This window comes from Vidua chalybeata, chromosome 16, assembly GCF_026979565.1.
Source record: "Vidua chalybeata isolate OUT-0048 chromosome 16, bVidCha1 merged haplotype, whole genome shotgun sequence".
Lineage (NCBI taxonomy): Eukaryota > Metazoa > Chordata > Aves > Passeriformes > Viduidae > Vidua > Vidua chalybeata.
This window is the reverse complement of record NC_071545.1, coordinates 1,900,060-1,916,108: the sequence shown is the minus strand read 5'-3', so window position 1 is coordinate 1,916,108 and position 16,049 is coordinate 1,900,060. Positions and strand designations below refer to the sequence as shown.

At 47.5% G+C, this 16,049-nt stretch overlaps 1 protein-coding gene across 2 annotated transcripts in view; it reads left to right on the top strand.

Moving 5' to 3' along the window:
* The window catches only part of XPO6 (exportin 6), a 58,980-nt gene that overhangs the window by 27,645 nt on the left and 15,286 nt on the right, over window positions 1-16,049 (top strand). Inside the window, exons 7-13 of one of the 2 annotated variants that reach the window (XM_053957502.1) lie at window positions 1,897-2,350; window positions 5,474-5,600; window positions 6,641-6,750; window positions 9,005-9,113; window positions 10,448-10,537; window positions 12,562-12,631; window positions 14,948-15,107. In XM_053957502.1, coding sequence (XP_053813477.1) covers window positions 1,897-2,350; window positions 5,474-5,600; window positions 6,641-6,750; window positions 9,005-9,113; window positions 10,448-10,537; window positions 12,562-12,631; window positions 14,948-15,107 — 1,120 coding nt within the window. Of the gene's footprint in view, window positions 1-1,896; window positions 2,351-5,473; window positions 5,601-6,640; window positions 6,751-9,004; window positions 9,114-10,444; window positions 10,538-12,561; window positions 12,632-14,947; window positions 15,108-16,049 lie in introns of both variants that reach the window. The other variant, XM_053957501.1, reaches the window with a different exon arrangement.

The window sequence follows — 16,049 nt, the reverse complement described above, 5'->3', positions numbered from 1 at the left end:
AGGAGGGATGTGTTCATCCCTCAGACTCTTGTGTACGTTGGCAGTAGCTCAGTAAATCATAGCTGTTATTTTGGCACTGCTGGTGTGTCAGGATGTTTCACTTCCATAAAAAATCACTCATTCTCTAAGAACTTCAGATTCTGTAGCCCAGCAAGTGCCAGATTTTTAAAGATGAAGAGGTACTCAAGGAAGAGAAGTGTGTTGAACAACTTGGGGAAGGTGAAGAGTTTTGCAGCAGGTGGAAGCCTGGAGATTGTGGGCAGCCTGGCTGGGGCTGGCCCTTGGGTTCCAAAAGCTTTTGAGGAAGCAAAGGCCACCAGGGATAAGGGAGTCTCTGGGTTGTTGGTGGCTAGGTTAGAGGTGGGAGGTGAAAGGTGAGTGCATGTGGTCCCCTCTTGCTGTGAGGGGGGAGTTCAGCCTGGACTAGGGCAGGATTAACTCTAGAGCTGCTCCACATCATTCTGCAGAGAATTCACAGCAGCAGCAGTCAGAAATAATTCCCTGCTGTGCTGCTCTGTGGAACTGATGCCTTAAGCAGCTGGAACAGAGGCTAAACAGAGTTAAGGGGAATAAAGAGGATATTTATTAGAAGAGCCTTTAAAGGCCACACCCTGGCAGTACCAGAGGCACAGCCATGGCTGTGCCCAGATGGCTCCAAGATGGAAGCAAAAGAGGAATTGGTCATAAGGTCTCACATTTTTGTAAATTTTGGTCCATTAACATATTGGAGTTAATTGTCCAGTTACAGCTCCAGCCCATGAAGTCCCATCCTACTTGTTTTTCTCTCTTCAGTCCACATTGTTTATGCTCTTGGGCCTGAGATCTGGATTGACTGTTCTTGGTCCCCAGCTAGAGGAGGAATTGTTTTGTTTACCTATTCTGTGAAGAGAGCTCACCATCCCCTTATATGAAACCCTGACCCACACACTAAAGCAGCACAAAATCGAAAAAAAAAAAAATAAAAAGCTTAAACCCGAGGTATCAGATGTAAGGCTCATCTGCACCTTGAGTGGTGGCTGCAGTTCTGCTCTTTCAGTATCAGTAGGTGCAGAGGAGCAATGAAGGCTTTGTAGAAGGGCACTAAAGGTTGTGGAGGGGTTTGAGTGGCTTCCCTGTAAGTAACAACAGAAGTAAAATCTTCTTTCTGTCAAAGAAACTGAGCAGGAGCTGTGTTAGAAACCTACTGACACAAAGAAAGTGAAAGCAGGGATTATTTCTGTTCCCTGTTTGGGTAGAAAGTGAAACTAGCAGCTGGCCTGCCCCAAACAAAGCAGCTTCATGGTGAAGCTGTGGAACTCTGTCACGAGACATTGCAAGTGTTAACTTCTATAGCTTCAGTTGGAGGCTGGAGGAAGTCATGGAAGATAAATCCTGAGGCTGTGTCAGATTTTTCAGATTCCACCTTTCTTGGGAAGCCTTTGTCATGTGGTTAGGAGGCTGGGGGATGTGATCTGTGCCTGCCATGGCATTAGATCCCTTTGAAGAGGTGCTGGCCTGAGTGAGCTTTTTGGTGTGACTGGGAATATCACCACAAGTGTCACAGGCCAGCAGAAGCCTCTGTGATATTCAGTGTAACAGGGATGTGCCAAGCTTACATCAAGGATGCTCAGCCTTGTGGGGGAATAGAATTTTATAATAAATTCCTAAAATACACCCCCATGCCATTGTAATTCCTGAAATACCATGAGAGCCCTGCCTGGTAAGGCCAGAAGGGTTGTGTGAGGCTAATTCCCAAGTACAGAAATCACCAGTTCTCTCAGCCAAATAACCTGCTGAATCACAGGATGTGCTGGGTTGGAAGGGATCCACAAGGATGGTCAGAGTCCAGCTCCTGGGCCTGCCCTGGGCTGGGCAGCTGGGGGTTCGTGCCCTGCCTGACACCCCTCTCTCCCCCAGGTGACCTCTTGAGTAGCCTCTTGCAGAGCCCCAGCGCGGCCAAACTGCTGAACCAGCCCATCCCCATCCTGGACACAGACAGCGAATACATCTGCTCCTTGGCACTGGAGTGCCTGGCACACCTCTTCAGCTGGATCCCTTTGTCCACGAGCATCACCCCGTCCCTGCTCACCACCATCTTCCACTTCGCGCGCTTCGGCTGCGACACGCGCGCCCGCAAAACGTCCTCGGTCAACGGCAGCAGCCACAACTCGCTGCTGGGCCAGGAGCGGGGCCGGCTGGGCGTGCTGGCCATGGCCTGCATCAACGAGCTCATGTCCAAGAACTGCGTGCCCATGGAGTTCGAGGAGTACCTGCTCCGCATGTTCCAGCAGACCTTCTACCTCCTGCAGAAGATCACCAAGGAGAACAACGCGCACACCGTGAAGAGCCGGCTCGAGGAGCTGGACGAGAGGTAGGAGCGGCTCAGGGCCTCGTGCTTCCTCTGAAGGACTGTGGGCTTAGTTTTGGGGTCCTGCATGGTGTGTCTGATGGCCTTTCTTTCAGAGCACTGAGCCAGGGCAGCCGGGCAGAGAGGTAGGTGTGCCCAGGTAAGGGCTCGGTGCTGGGGGAGCTGCTGGCCCAGGTTTGTGTTCCTTGCTGTCCCTTCCCTCCCCTGTCCCCGATCGTTGCGGCAGGTCTGAGGTGGCAGCAGAGCTGAAGCTGTTGTCACAGAGCACAGAAGAGGCTCAGTGAGGTAAAGGCACTGCAGTGTCCCCTCTGTCCCCTGTGGTCAGTATCTGCCACTCTGCCCAAAGCACACATCCTGTGAGTCATGACTTGGGAGAAAACAGCAGAAGCTTCCTATCTTTCACTGAGCCATGGCCACTTCTGATTCTTTTTTATTTTTGCTTTTTAAATTTATTTTTAAACAGCACCAAACACAGCTTGGGGAGCTCTCTTCAGTGGTGAATGGCTCCACTCCCCCACAAGCTTGGCTGGAGGCAGCAGGGAAGCAGCAGCACCTTGGGAAGCTGTGTATTCTTTTTCCAGGGTGTTACTGCCACCTTTTGTTCCCTAGGACAGCTCCACTCTCATGTCAGATATTCCTACTTGCAGGGGACAAAGTGAGACTCCTCCTGCTGTTGTGTTGAGTGGCTAAGCCTGGGTGTGGGCAGGGTGGTGACTTGGTGCTGCCTCTTGTCACAGGGCTGCTGGCAGTGGCAGAGAAGTTGTAACTGTGTGAAAGTGCTGGATATCTTACTATGGGTACACAAGAGTGGGAATAAATTTCCACTCAGGATAAAAAAACATATAGGAAAAAAAATTGTGGGTCCATTTGTAGAGAGGACTTGCACATTTCTGCTGCAGAATTCTCCTTTTCAGTATCCTTAGATGAAGGCATAACTTCGGGGTGGTACATCCAGACTCACAGGGAATTCCACTGCTCATTTTTTGCTAGCTCTGACTTGTGTCGCTCTCTGCCTAGAAATGAGACAGGTGGGAATGTGACACCTTTGCCTGCAAGGCACAGAGAGCCAGGAGTTCCCCTCTGGATTTCAGAAGAGCTCTCCTGGAAACCCACAACCCCCTATTTAACTGTTCTTTCCTTCATGGACACTATCAAGCAGCCTTTGGGGCCAGCCTTCAGTGGAGGGTGTGGAGCTGTGCTGGCCTGGGCAGAGGTGCTGTTGCCATTCCATGACATTCCTTAGACCTGTTATGCACAGACACTGCTGGTGTCTGGAGCTGGGAGAACCCCTTTATTCATTGCTGAGGTCTGAAACAGGGATGGAACCAAGATGTTCTGGAGCTGGAAGAGTCCAGCTGGCTTCTGGGGGAGTGGAGCTTTCTTTTCTCCTTGTCTTTGTGGAAATGGCCATGAGGATTTTCCTGTTGTCACTTAAGGGCACAGCTCTTCTTTTTGTGTGCAAAACTCAAGGACTTAGTGCATGAAAGTGTCACCCTGGCCAATCCTGAAGGAGAGGGGCACTGAAGAAACCCCCTTCAGTAGAGGGGTGTGCTCAGAACTTGCAGGCCCTGGAGTCCTTCCTTGCCTTCCTCTTGTGCTGCTGGTTATTTTTGTTCTGTTAAAAGTCAGTCTGAACACTTTGGAACTGCCAGACTAGTCCAGGAAAGAGTAAGTTCAAACTGCCTTTTGCTTTATGTGTGTTTGGCTTTGAAGATCCCAAAAGATGGGAGGTGGCTGGTAAGGATCCAGGCAATGGCTCAGTGGTTGGAAAACAGGACTGGGGGCCAAGGAAGAATTTCACTAGTCTCAGGTCAGAGCTGTTTAGAAAATAAAAATTAAAAGGATGAAGATGTTTGAGTCTGGACTTTTTTTTTTTTTTTCTCCCCTAGCTTTGATTTTGAAGTGTTTAATCTGTGCTCAGGTGTGCTCAGTGATCTCCTGTCAAGTAGGCAGTGTCAAATAAAGAAAGAACTTCATCTTTTTTGCATATTCAAAGTGTGTGGTTTTGAAGGCTCACAACAGCCCCCAGTGCTGCAGCTCTGGCAGTGCTGCAGGTTGTGAGGGAGTTCTCGTTAGAAAGAGTGGGGATTCCCCAAAAAAAAAAAAAAAAAAAAACCAACCAAATCCCCAGAGTTTGCAGCAGTGCAGAGCAGGCAGTAGAGTAAAACCAGGCTGCTCATACCTGTCTGAAACTCTGCTGAGCCCAACTTTTTATTTAAAATGCAAACTTGAAGTAGTTTCATGCATTTCAGAGCTCTGGGCATGAGGGAAGGCTGGCACTGCCTGTGTGGTGCTGCCATCCCTCCTGTGGCTGATGGGGTGTTTAACCCTTGCAGCACAGATGGATCTGGAGGTGATTTTTAGCCCTGCTGAAGCTCATGCTGTGCAGGGTTGTTTGTTCCCCAATAAAAGCTCACCCCACTGGGGGCGTTGCTGTTTTCCCCCCAAGAACTCTCCCTGCTGTACTGAGGTGGTGCTCTTGCTGCAATCCCTGAAGATTTGGTGGCAGACTCCTTTTGGGAGCTACACTTCGTACATTCCCTGAGGAGCCCCATGCTTTGCAGGAAGATTTCTCTTTCATTTCCCAATTCAGGCCCAAGCCTGGGCTCAGCTCAGGAACTCTTGGATGGCTGATCTCCACTGCAGGAGGAATTTTCCTTTCCAGCTCTCAGCTCCCTGGCTCTCCCACCCCCTCCTGTAAATGTAACCCCTCTGATGCTGATTCCTGCATTAACTTCCTGCTTCCAGCTGAATTCCTCAGGGGTACAGTTAATTTCACTAATCCTGTCTCCATCAGTACAATGACCTTTGCTGTCAAATTATTTCAGGGTGGAGGAGGTTGTGTTTATTTGCCGGCCTGGTTGAACTCAGTATTTATCTGAATATTAAAGTTGCTTTTGACTAGATTGTCTTTTCTGCTGTTTCAGGTGTTAATGGAGTGAAGGTTGCCCATCCTGTAGGTAATTGTTGCAGGGCTTTTTATTTTAATTGTTCTACTGATGATTAATTGTAACTTTGCTTTGAATGAGAAGATTTTGAGTGGCTTTTACCACTATTTCAATGCAATTGCGTTCCCTCGAGGCACCTTTGCTGTTTTTTCTCAGTGTTTTCTCCTTTCCCTTGTAGCTACATTGAGAAGTTCACAGATTTCCTCCGACTCTTTGTGAGCGTCCACCTGCGAAGGATCGAATCCTACTCCCAGTTCCCTGTGGTTGAATTCCTGGCCCTCTTGTTCAAATACACTTTTCATCAGGTACAGCCCCACATCCTTGTTTTTCCCAATCTGTTCTGTTGTCCAGGGCCAGCTTGTTTGCCCCAGTCAGCCCAAAAAAGATCATTTAACTGGTCTTACTGGCACTTCCCAGTGGTGCTGGCGACTTGGAAATGGATTCATGTGCTCTTAGAGGTCACAGGTGGTCACCCTGCAACAACAACTTGGCTGATGTTTAACTTCGCTTCTGCTTTAATTTTTTTCTAGTCTTTGGAATGGACAATGTGTGGAAAAGTCTCTCAGACTTGCTTGGTTTGTGTTTGGGGATTTTGTTCTTTGTCCTCAATCCGTGGCTTTCTTGTAGCTTTTATTTTTGTACTAAAAGCTCCCAAGCCCCGTGGCTTTAGGTTGGTTTTACCTTGCTGTAGAAGCTGTCAATGCAACTCAGCCCCATTTACACAGGAGCAATGACAAGGAAACAGCTTCATAATATCACAGAATCATGAAATGGTTTGGGTTGGAAGGGATCTTAAAGCCCATCCAGTGCCACCCCTGCCATGGGCAGGGGCACCTCCCACTATCCCAGGCTGCTCCAAACCCTGTCCAACCTGGCCTTGGACACTTCCAGGGATCCAGGGGCAGCCACAGCTGCTCTGGCACCCTGTGCCAGGGCCTGCCCACCCTCCCAGGGAACAGTTCCTAATTCCCAGTATCCCATCCATCCCTGCCCTTTGGCAGTGGAAGCCATTCCCTGTGTCCTGTCCCTCCGTCCCTTGTCCCCAGTCCCTCTCCAGCTCTCCTGGAGCCCCTTTAGGCCCTGGAATGCTGAAAACTGGTGTAGCAAGCCATGCTTAGGGTTAACACTGAGACCAGCCTTGTAATTCCTGGGTTCCTGCCCTTGTGCAAAAGTTCTTGTTCATCTTTTGACAGCTCTGAGTTTCTCCAGTGATATCCTAGAACTGTTTCAGTAAAACAAGAAGCCCTTCCCATGGTTTGAAGTGGATGTTAACTCCTGTTTTCACTGTGTGAAATCCATCTTGCCATAGCCTGTGGTACTCATTGGGAATTTTGGTGTCTTTCAGCCTACACATGAAGGTTACTTTTCTTGCTTGGACATCTGGACGCTCTTCTTGGACTATCTGACCAGCAAAATCAAAAGTCGCCTGGCAGACAAGGAAGCAGTGCTCAACAGGTGAGGGCTGGGGGCTGCCAGGGTGGGACAGCTGGAATCATGGCATGGCTTGGGGTGACGGAACTTATAACTCATCCCATCCCACCCCCTGCCATGGGCAGGGACATCTTCCACTGTCCCAGGCTGCTCCAAAACTCATCCAGCCTGGCCTTGGGCACTACCAGGGATCCAGGGGCAGCCACAGCTGCTCTGGGCACCCTGTGCCAGGGCCTGCCCACCCTCACGGGGGAAGGACTTTTTCCTACAGCAGCAAAAAGACTTTGTGGTCACCATGGAAGAGCTATGAGAAATAAGCTACTGCTTACAGCAGCCTCCTGTGTGGTTGAGTCCTTTCTTTTTCTAAATTCATGAAGTATAAAAAGCATAAACCTCAGTGTTTCACACTCATTCACAAGAACTCAGGCTGAGCAGGTTTGGGTAGACAAACTGTCACTTACATATGTTGTGTGTGAACCTTGCAGGCAGAGGAAGGAAGCTTTGTAGTCTAAAATAGAACTGGAGCACATTTTAGCACAAATTAGAGGAGGAAACTACAACACAAACTGCTTACTTAGTGTTCATGTAGCTCATACAACTAATTAATTAATTAGGAAACAAATTTTATTTAATTAGGATTTTAAATTTCCTCTTTAAATATAGGATGTGTTTCTGAGAAATACAGATGATACTGGAACTCAAAAGTTGCACTTGCTTACTACTGTGTGTAGTAGTTACAAGATTGGTTGGCAGCTCTTCCTTGGCAGATGCTGAGCCTGAAAGGGGAGAGTTTTGTTTGAGAAGAGTCTTTTTGCTGCTACTTTAAAATTCTGGTGAATATCCTGGTGAGTTGTTTGGGGTTTTGAGGTTTAAAAGCACTATGGTTTATGCCATGTTTAGTTCTGCTGAGTGCAGAAGGAAGATTCTTTCCCTTGAGCACCCTGAATAGCAGCAGTTGGTTTTTAAAGCCAGCCTGGCATCATAACCACAAGGCAAAGTGGAACTACTGTAGAGCAGACAGCTCTTCCTTTCCGCATGGGAACTGTGGGGTTTGAATTTCTCAAGAAGTAGATTTTGGGTTGAAACTTCATGATTTGCTCCTAATGTGCATGCCATTTGTGTTGTCTTGGTGTCACTCAGCTTGTGATGGAGAAAATTGTAACAAAAAGCTGTCTCTGGGTCTGTCAGACTACAAAATCCTAAATAAAGCTTGTGAGTGGTTGGGGCTGTGCTGTTTGTCCTCAGTGGCAGCTCTGACATCTCCACGTCCCTGCACACCCTGAGCCGTGGGAACCCTGAGCTGGGCAGTCTGGGAGTGGTGACACCACAGGGGCACAGAGGACATTTCCTATTCTGTGCTTCAGAAACTTTGCATTTTGTACACAGTGCCACTTTCACCACTGGAGAAGTTGCCAAATCCAAGGTTGCATCACCTTGCCCAGAGCTTGCAGCTGCCTGGCTGGTGGCACAGCTGACTGTCACATCTGACACTTGGCTTGCGTCATGCTCTGCGTCTGTTACTCTTTTTTAATGCCTGTTTTTCCAACCTGATTTTCCCTAGAAAAAAAACAGGATTTTTTAATGAGACCCCAGCTGTTTTGAGAAGGAGGTTTTTCAAGGAAAAATCAGACTAACCCTGCTTGAAATCCCTGAAGTTTGGTGTTCTGGCAGCAGGAGTGGTTGTGTGCTCTGCTGAGTTTGCAGCTTGGCATTATTTCTGTTGGCTCTCTGGTGTGCTCTGTAGCAGCTCCCTGGCTCCCAGAGGTGCAGGGACATTTCAGTGACATGTTACAGTGCAAGCAGAAAAGGGGCTGGCTTTGTTTCAGGGGAGAAGGGCCTGAATTTCAGTGTGGGGAAAGAGACAGCAGCACAGACAGGCTCAAGGTCCCACCTGAAGCAGCAACAACTGCTCTGGTTCCTCTGTTCCTTGGTCAGTGCCCAGAGCAGAGCAGCAGAGGCTGCTGAGGACAGCCCAGGCTGCAAGAGGCTTTTGGTGCCTCCTGTTTGTGAACACCTGGTGTTGTTCCTGGCAAGCTGCTCCTGCTTCTCCTGTTTTGAACTCTGGGGCTGTTTCTATGGCTGACAATCCTTCCCTTCCCTTCCAGAGGCAGAGGGATATTGGGTATTGCCAAGGCTGTTTCTTACAGGTACCTTGTGATCTGAAATGAGCTGATGCCTTGAATCCCAGGAGCTGCTTGGTGTAACTGTTCTGTTTTAGATTTCCTTTGCTGGAAGGGTTTTACCCAGCTGTGTATGTGTGTCTCCCTGGTGGCTGCAGGTACGAAGATGCCTTGGTTCTGTTGCTGACAGAGGTGTTGAACCGGATCCAGTTCAGGTATAACCAGGCACAGCTGGAGGAGCTGGATGACGAGACCCTGGATGATGATGTAAGCTGGACAGGACAGGGCCACCTGTGAACCCTGCACTGCTGCCACCTGGAGTAGCTTTTCCAGAGCTTGCACTGGGGAGTGTGGGTTAAACAGCTGCTTCTCCCCTCCCTTCTGTGTGGGCTTTGAGCTGTAAAACAGCTTCAGATGCTTTTCACAAAAAGTCACACTGGAGATGTAACCTTTGGGTTTAACTTGGTTCTTATTGAGGGAAAAGTTTAGATCCTTGTGTTCTGATTGTCAGAGGTGTTAGATGTCCATGTCTAAACACCTTTGGAATTTAAAGTATTTAATTGGTTTGGGATTAATTTAAATGCTAAAATATCTCTGAAGCAAAAGCCTGAAGCTGTGTCTTATTGGTGCTTGTGTTTAAGCTTGTTTCTCCTAAATTGGTATTGATAAAAATTGCCTTGAAGCTGATAAATGTCAAAATGGAGTGGGTGGCCAAAATGGGTGGGGCCAGAGCCCTTGAAGGGTAGGTCAGCTGTCACAAGAGGGTAGGTGAAGGAACAGAGGGAATTTCATCATGGATGGGATCAGACAGAAGTTTAAATTCTGGGGTGTTGAGGGCTGGTCACATCACAGCTTCTGAGCTTGATAGCAGCACCATTTCATAAGCAAAATAAATGATTTTCTTGATTCATTTGCCACTTGTATCATCTGGATCTGTCATACCCCTGTAAAGACCATGTTGGTGTTTGGATGCCTTTCCTTGGTGATAATAATGTTACAAATAAGAGTATAAATTATCTAGAGCAGTCCTGATGAAGTTGTCCTTATGCTTCCAAAACAGGGTGGCAAATGATGATACTTGCAAGACTTCAAGCTTTTGGTATAAAACTTGAAAAGGGTTCATTATTTAAGGACAAAATGAAGACAGGACATGGTGCTATTGATTCTGTTGTTTTTGTAGCTGTGTGTGTTTCTTGTTCCATTTTTACCTTCTCGTATTAATGGCAGGTTTGAGCTATGATGGTAACAGGCAGCTTCTTTCTCAGTCACCTGTGTAGCTGAGCATGGAAAGAGTCTTTAACTGTTAAAGTAATTGTTTAATTCACCTTTAAATTTAATGTATTTATTTAATTCACCTAAGTTCTTGCCACTCTTTCCCCTCCCTTCTCCTGCACTGTCCCCCTGGTTTTATCAATTCTGTATGAAAGCAGAACGAGTTCTATATGAAAATAAGTTCCAGTGGAGTGTGCAAGTTGCATTTCTCCAAGGTGTTGCTTTGGAGGGGTTTCTCCCTCCTGTCCCTCCCTTCCCAGGGGAGCACAGAGCTTTTGGGGGCACTGGGAAGGGCAGTGCTCACCCCAGTGTCCTTTTGCTTGCAGCAGCAAACGGAGTGGCAGCGGTACTTGCGCCAGAGCTTGGAAGTGGTGGCCAAAGTCATGGAGCTGCTGCCAACCCACGCCTTCTCCACACTCGTAAGTCCTGCCCCAGGCCAGAGTGCCACGTGGAATCAGCACCAACTGCTGTCGATTTTTTTTTTTTTTTGACAGATGCCTCAGTGCCAAAAAAAAAATAGGGAAATTTGGGGTTGGATGCAAAACTTGGCAAGGGGAGATTAGAAATTGGAGAGAAGAAATTGTTTCTTTGGCTTTGTTGCATTTCTTGGTGTGTTTTAATAGAGTGGTTCAGTGTCTAAGTCCAGCTTGGTGGACATTCTTTAGAAATTCTCACCTCTCAAAGTGTAAACATTTGGCAGCAGCCCCTCCAGGCTGTTTATCTTGGCCTTTATCTTAGGGGCAGGGCTGTGAATTGGGCAGATAAGTGTCACTGTTAGGGCTTTAAAGAGAGTGGAATCTTTATTTTAATTAAAAGGCTAGATAAAAATGCTGGAGAGAGGCCATGGACTATTGGGAAGCAGATCTGATCTGGATAAGTGCTTCTCTTCAGCTGCTGTCACTACCTTTGGTGGAATAAAAGTTATCTGGGCTTGTAGCATCCTAACAGCTTTGAGGAGGAGATCTTGAGAATGGAGGCGTGGCTCAGAATTCAGAGCAGTCCAGGTGAGGTTTTGCTGGGTGAGGAGAAAGAGAAATAACAGCGGTGGGATCTCAGCAAGTGCATTAATCCTGCTGGGAACACTGCACACCTCGACCTCTGAACTGTATTCCCAAGAAGCAGAGAAAACTGGGCTGCTGCAGAGGCAGAAGATGCCTGACCTGAAGTGCCTTTGCAGTTGCTGTTTTTCTTTAAGCAGGGAAGCAGAAGGCTGTCACGAGAAGGAGGGAACAAAGCAGAGGCTTCTGTGCAGCTTTGGAGTGAGTCAGGAGGAGGCACCAAGGAGCAGAGCAGCGTTTAGGGGAGCAGATGGATCAGATGGAGCGGAGCATGTGGCTTCCTTGGAGTAACACATTCACACGAGGAAGGCTCTGTGGTGTTTAAAACTCCCCTCAGGCAGTTATGCAAAGGCACTCCACTGTTAATTAGGCACAGCATGTTGGAAGCCTCGGGAGTGCTTTCCTGAGCCCTAGTTTTGTTCTGGTGGACTGGGGAACATGGGAGCTCTCCAGCAGTTCCCAGTGCTTTTCCCAGTGGCTGCAGGGCTAGTGGGTGCAGTGGTTAGTTTAGGGGTTTTAGCAGTGGCAAATAATGAAAGCAGTGGACAGCAGCTGCCATGACTCCATCCCATGCTGGGCAAGGAAAGGCTGCAGCTCCTTCTGCTGATGGGTGAGAGAACTTCCATCAAACCAGCCACCAATTTCAACCATTTTCCCCAGCAGAAATTAAATAGAGCTGTGCCAGGCTGAAGGGGTTGAGAAAGATTCTTCAGCTGAAGCATGAGCAGGACCTGGCATGTTTGCTGTCAGTGCTGAGTGATGGAGCTGGGCTGACACTCTGCTCCCACACCGGGGTGCATGAGGACTGTGGTGTTCATTCCTTTGGCTGTTTTCCCCATGGAATTTCACTGCTGCACCCTACAGCCTGCTGGCAGAGTGCTGCACTGCTTCCCTTCTCTACCCTGGTAGAGGCAGTGAGCTCAACTTTCTGGGGGCATAATATTTTGGGAGATTTTTAAGGATCGCCTTTTGAGAAGAGGATACTTGCAGGTGAGGTGGGTGAGCACAGACCTCCTGCACTTCAGACTCTGCCACTCCTCTGCTCCTTGGCCTGGGTTGTGCCTCCAGCTGTGTATTCCTGGTGCTGAGCCCACACTTCCACTGTCAGACACTTATCTTGTCAGGCTGATTGCTGGGGTTAGAAGCAAAGGAGAGCTGCCACAGGGAAGTGCCTTCGGGGAGTGACCTTTGTTTTCCTGACAGCTGTCAGGACCTGGGAAGTTGTGGGATGCAAGATCAGCCCGGAGCTCATCCTGCCCTTCTTCCAAATGTCTGTCTGAAGGCACTGGGGAGAAATGAGAGCACTCTGCTCTGGCAGAGCAATCAGTCATTGGGTGTTACTGTCTCCAAGCCCCAGGGTCACAATCAGTTCTTCTCTCTTCCAGTTTCCCGTTCTGCAGGATAACCTGGAAGTGTACCTGGGGCTCCAGCAGTTCGTGGTCACTTCAGGAACAGGTAATAACCACCCTCTAACACTGTGCCCCTCCCTCTTTCGTCATTGCAAAACCACTCTAGACCTGCTTTGGTGTTGTTTCTTCTATATTCGGTTGATCCAAACCTGTGTGGTGTCTCATGGCTCACTGGTTAAACTCCAGCAGCAGACAGAAATCTCATAATATGATTTATTATTATTGGCTTGGTTCTTCCCTTGTTCTGGTATTTGAAATGAAGGTACCAGAGGTGTTAAGAGCAGGTGTGCAGCACCAAATATTACAGCTCCTTCCTGAGAAACAAGGGAAGCAGCAGTAGTGAGATCTGCCTGAGGGGAGGCTGTAGTTTAAGGTAATACTGAAATTCTCTGGTGTGCCAGGAAAGCAACCTGTCACATCTCCAATACTGCTGGACATGGCAGAATGGTGACTGTTGTATAGCCAGTTCTAGAAAAAATATTCCCAGTTTTAGGATCATTTCAGCCCTAGGATAAGCAATGTGTAGGGGTTTAGTGCTGTGGCACCAGCCTGTGTTAGAAGCTGTCCTGGGGGCTGGATCAGCAGCAGCAGCAGCAGCTCAGATGCAGCTCTGGATTGAGCCCTGGGTGGTGGCACAGAATCCCAGAATGGGTCTGGAAGGGACCACAGTGAACCTCTGATCTAACTTGCCTGCTCATCCCAGAGCACGGGGCACAGGATCATGTGTTTGTATTGATGGCACAAAATGGAGAGGTTGCTGCTGAAAGCTTGATCTGAGATTAAATACAGACAGTGGAAAGAAAATCTGATTTTCTTCAAAAGGTGGTGTTGCATATTTGCTTTTTTAGTAGAAGCTCTGGAATGTTTGGGCCCAGGTGTCCACACCTGAGCAGCAGGAGGATTGTGTGGGGCTGGAAAATCTCATTAGCGGATTGTTTCTTGTACCTCAGAAACATGGAAGTGCACAGCACACCTCACATCAGAAGTGAAGTCACTAATTCTCTGTCCCAAATCTGCTGCTGGATCACTGGAGCTGCAGCCTGAGGGAGTGGAAAACCACCTTGTCCGTGTGGAAAACCACCTTGTCCAGAGCTAGGAATGCTCCTGATGGCAGCAGAAAACAGAAAGGCTCCTGTAGGAAATGACACCATACAGAAGGAAATACAGGTGTAAAAGGCTCAGAGTCGTTTACATCTTTATCAGCCCTTGAGGTGTTGTCAGAAGAGCTGAGCTTCCTTTCCAAGCTCGAGTGCTGCAGTGCCTTGGCCAGTGACCTGTGACTCAGTGCCGAGCCAGTTTCACAGTGGAATTAGAACAAACTTGGCATTTTCTGTCACTTTGTCACCAGGTTTCCCATCCCCAAGGGCTGCAGGGATCAATCACAGAGCTGTGGGACTTTCCCCTTGCATGAGCAGGAATTTCCAGCTCTGGGGGCAGCTATTAGAGAAACTCTGCTTTGTGGCTGTGTTGCTGAGGGGCTGTGGTGTCCCTGCAGGTTGTTAGGAATGAGACGCTTGACTCAGCCAATATATCAAGCAGCAATTCAATTTAATAATTAATATGGTAACGTATGAGCAAGGACAGGGCTGGGTGCCATGGTGGGGGTTTTCCCCTCCGACTGCACACCGGTTGTTGGGCTTGCTGCTATTTATTGATCATATTCATTCATATTCATGCATATTCATAAGCTTTTCTCAGTTTCTACGTGAGCTTTCAACAGTTTCCTTTTCTACCTTTAACATCACAATTCTATACTCCAGGATCCTAAATCTCTGATGGTGGTGTTTGGTTCCTTTCCAAATTCTATACCCTGTTGTGTACATCCCAGGATGTGTGTCCAGATGGTGGGGTCCAACTTCTATTTCCTGGGATCATTAATCTATGGTTGTGATGTTCAGCTTCCCCTTTCGAAGTCACTAATCAGCAGTCTTGATGTCCATCTTCCTTCTCCATGAGCTTGAGATTGGGTCACTTCCTTTTCTGTTTAAATCCTTTGTACATTCTAAAGCTACAGTTTAAAATACTTAGTACTAAGCAACATTCTAAGGTTCTAATTCAAAAGTCCTTATTACAAACCAGCTTAAGACTTACACGTTCTAGAACTACAGTTTAATATCCTTAATACTAAGCAACATTCTAAAGTTATAATTCAAAAGTTCTTAATACAGAACAACTTAAGACTTATAATTGTTATTTGCACACAAAAGATTGGTTCAAAAGCCTTCTTCCACGCTTTCCTCGGTTGTTTATTAGAACTCATCTTTATAGCTGTCCCATGGCCGTGTTCCACACATTTCATAACCACAGCTACACAGGTTGCCTTTATTTACCTGACACGAAACACAACTTTGCATTTCACAAGGTCACAGGCTGAACATCACAGCAGAGAACGACTGCAGGAGGCTGCACTGCTCTCTGAGGGACCTGAGCTCGCTGCTGCAGGCCGTGGGCCGCCTGGCCGAGTACTTCACCGGGGACGTGTTCGCCGCCAGGTTCAACGACGCGCTCACCGTGGTGGAGAGGTGGGTGCAGCTGCGGCTGCCGTCGCTTTCATCGAAGGGACGGGACCACCATTCCTGCTTTTTCTCCTTAAGCCAGGTCTTGTAAGCTCTCAGAGACAAGCATTATACCCTTGATAGCTACCTCAGGTGGCATAAAAGAAGCAGGATGGCTCCTGTGACGGTGTTGGAAACAAAAAAGTTTTGATAGAAGGCAAAATAAAAAAGCTCTTTACAGAGAAAAACCGAGCCAGGGCAAGAGGTTCTTGCTCCTGCTAAAACACTTCACAAAAACGATTACTTCTTTTGTGCTTTTCTTTTTCTAGGGAATTGCTTAGGTGGGACTTTTTGGCTCCTGTCCACTTAGCTATCCTTAAGTTTGAGGTGAAGTCTCCAAGGTCCTATAAGGTGTCTTTTAACAAAATTGAGGAGAGAAACTTCTGGGCTTTCGTCCTTTTTAAGGAGACAAAGGGTAACTTGTTTACTCCATCAACAGGGGGCACATTCCTACACACGATCAGACTAAGAAGGTTTTTTCCTTAGATAACATCAGTCTCAAAGTCTCAAATGAGATTTAGAAGACAGCAAGCAGTCGGCCGTCGTCTAAGATGGTCACAAATTCTTTGTTGCAAAATAGTATATAACTTTCTAATCCAAGGGACAGTCACCACAGAGCATGTTTTGCTTTTCTGACCTGTCCCCTTCACTTCTTTCTACTGCAATGTGGATACTTTTGCCCAAGAAGGTCTTATTACATGTACACGTATATGTCTCTATTATAATATCTAAGCTCTTAGCTTATTCTATACAATCACAATTTAAGAGAAAACATGTTTGTGCTGAGAAGGCAAAATGTCCCTTAATGTCCCTTACTCCATTACTACACTATAAAACCCTTCATCATCTTAGCTAATACAGGTTCTTACTTACTTAAGGCATATTCTTACAGCTATAGAAACATAAGAT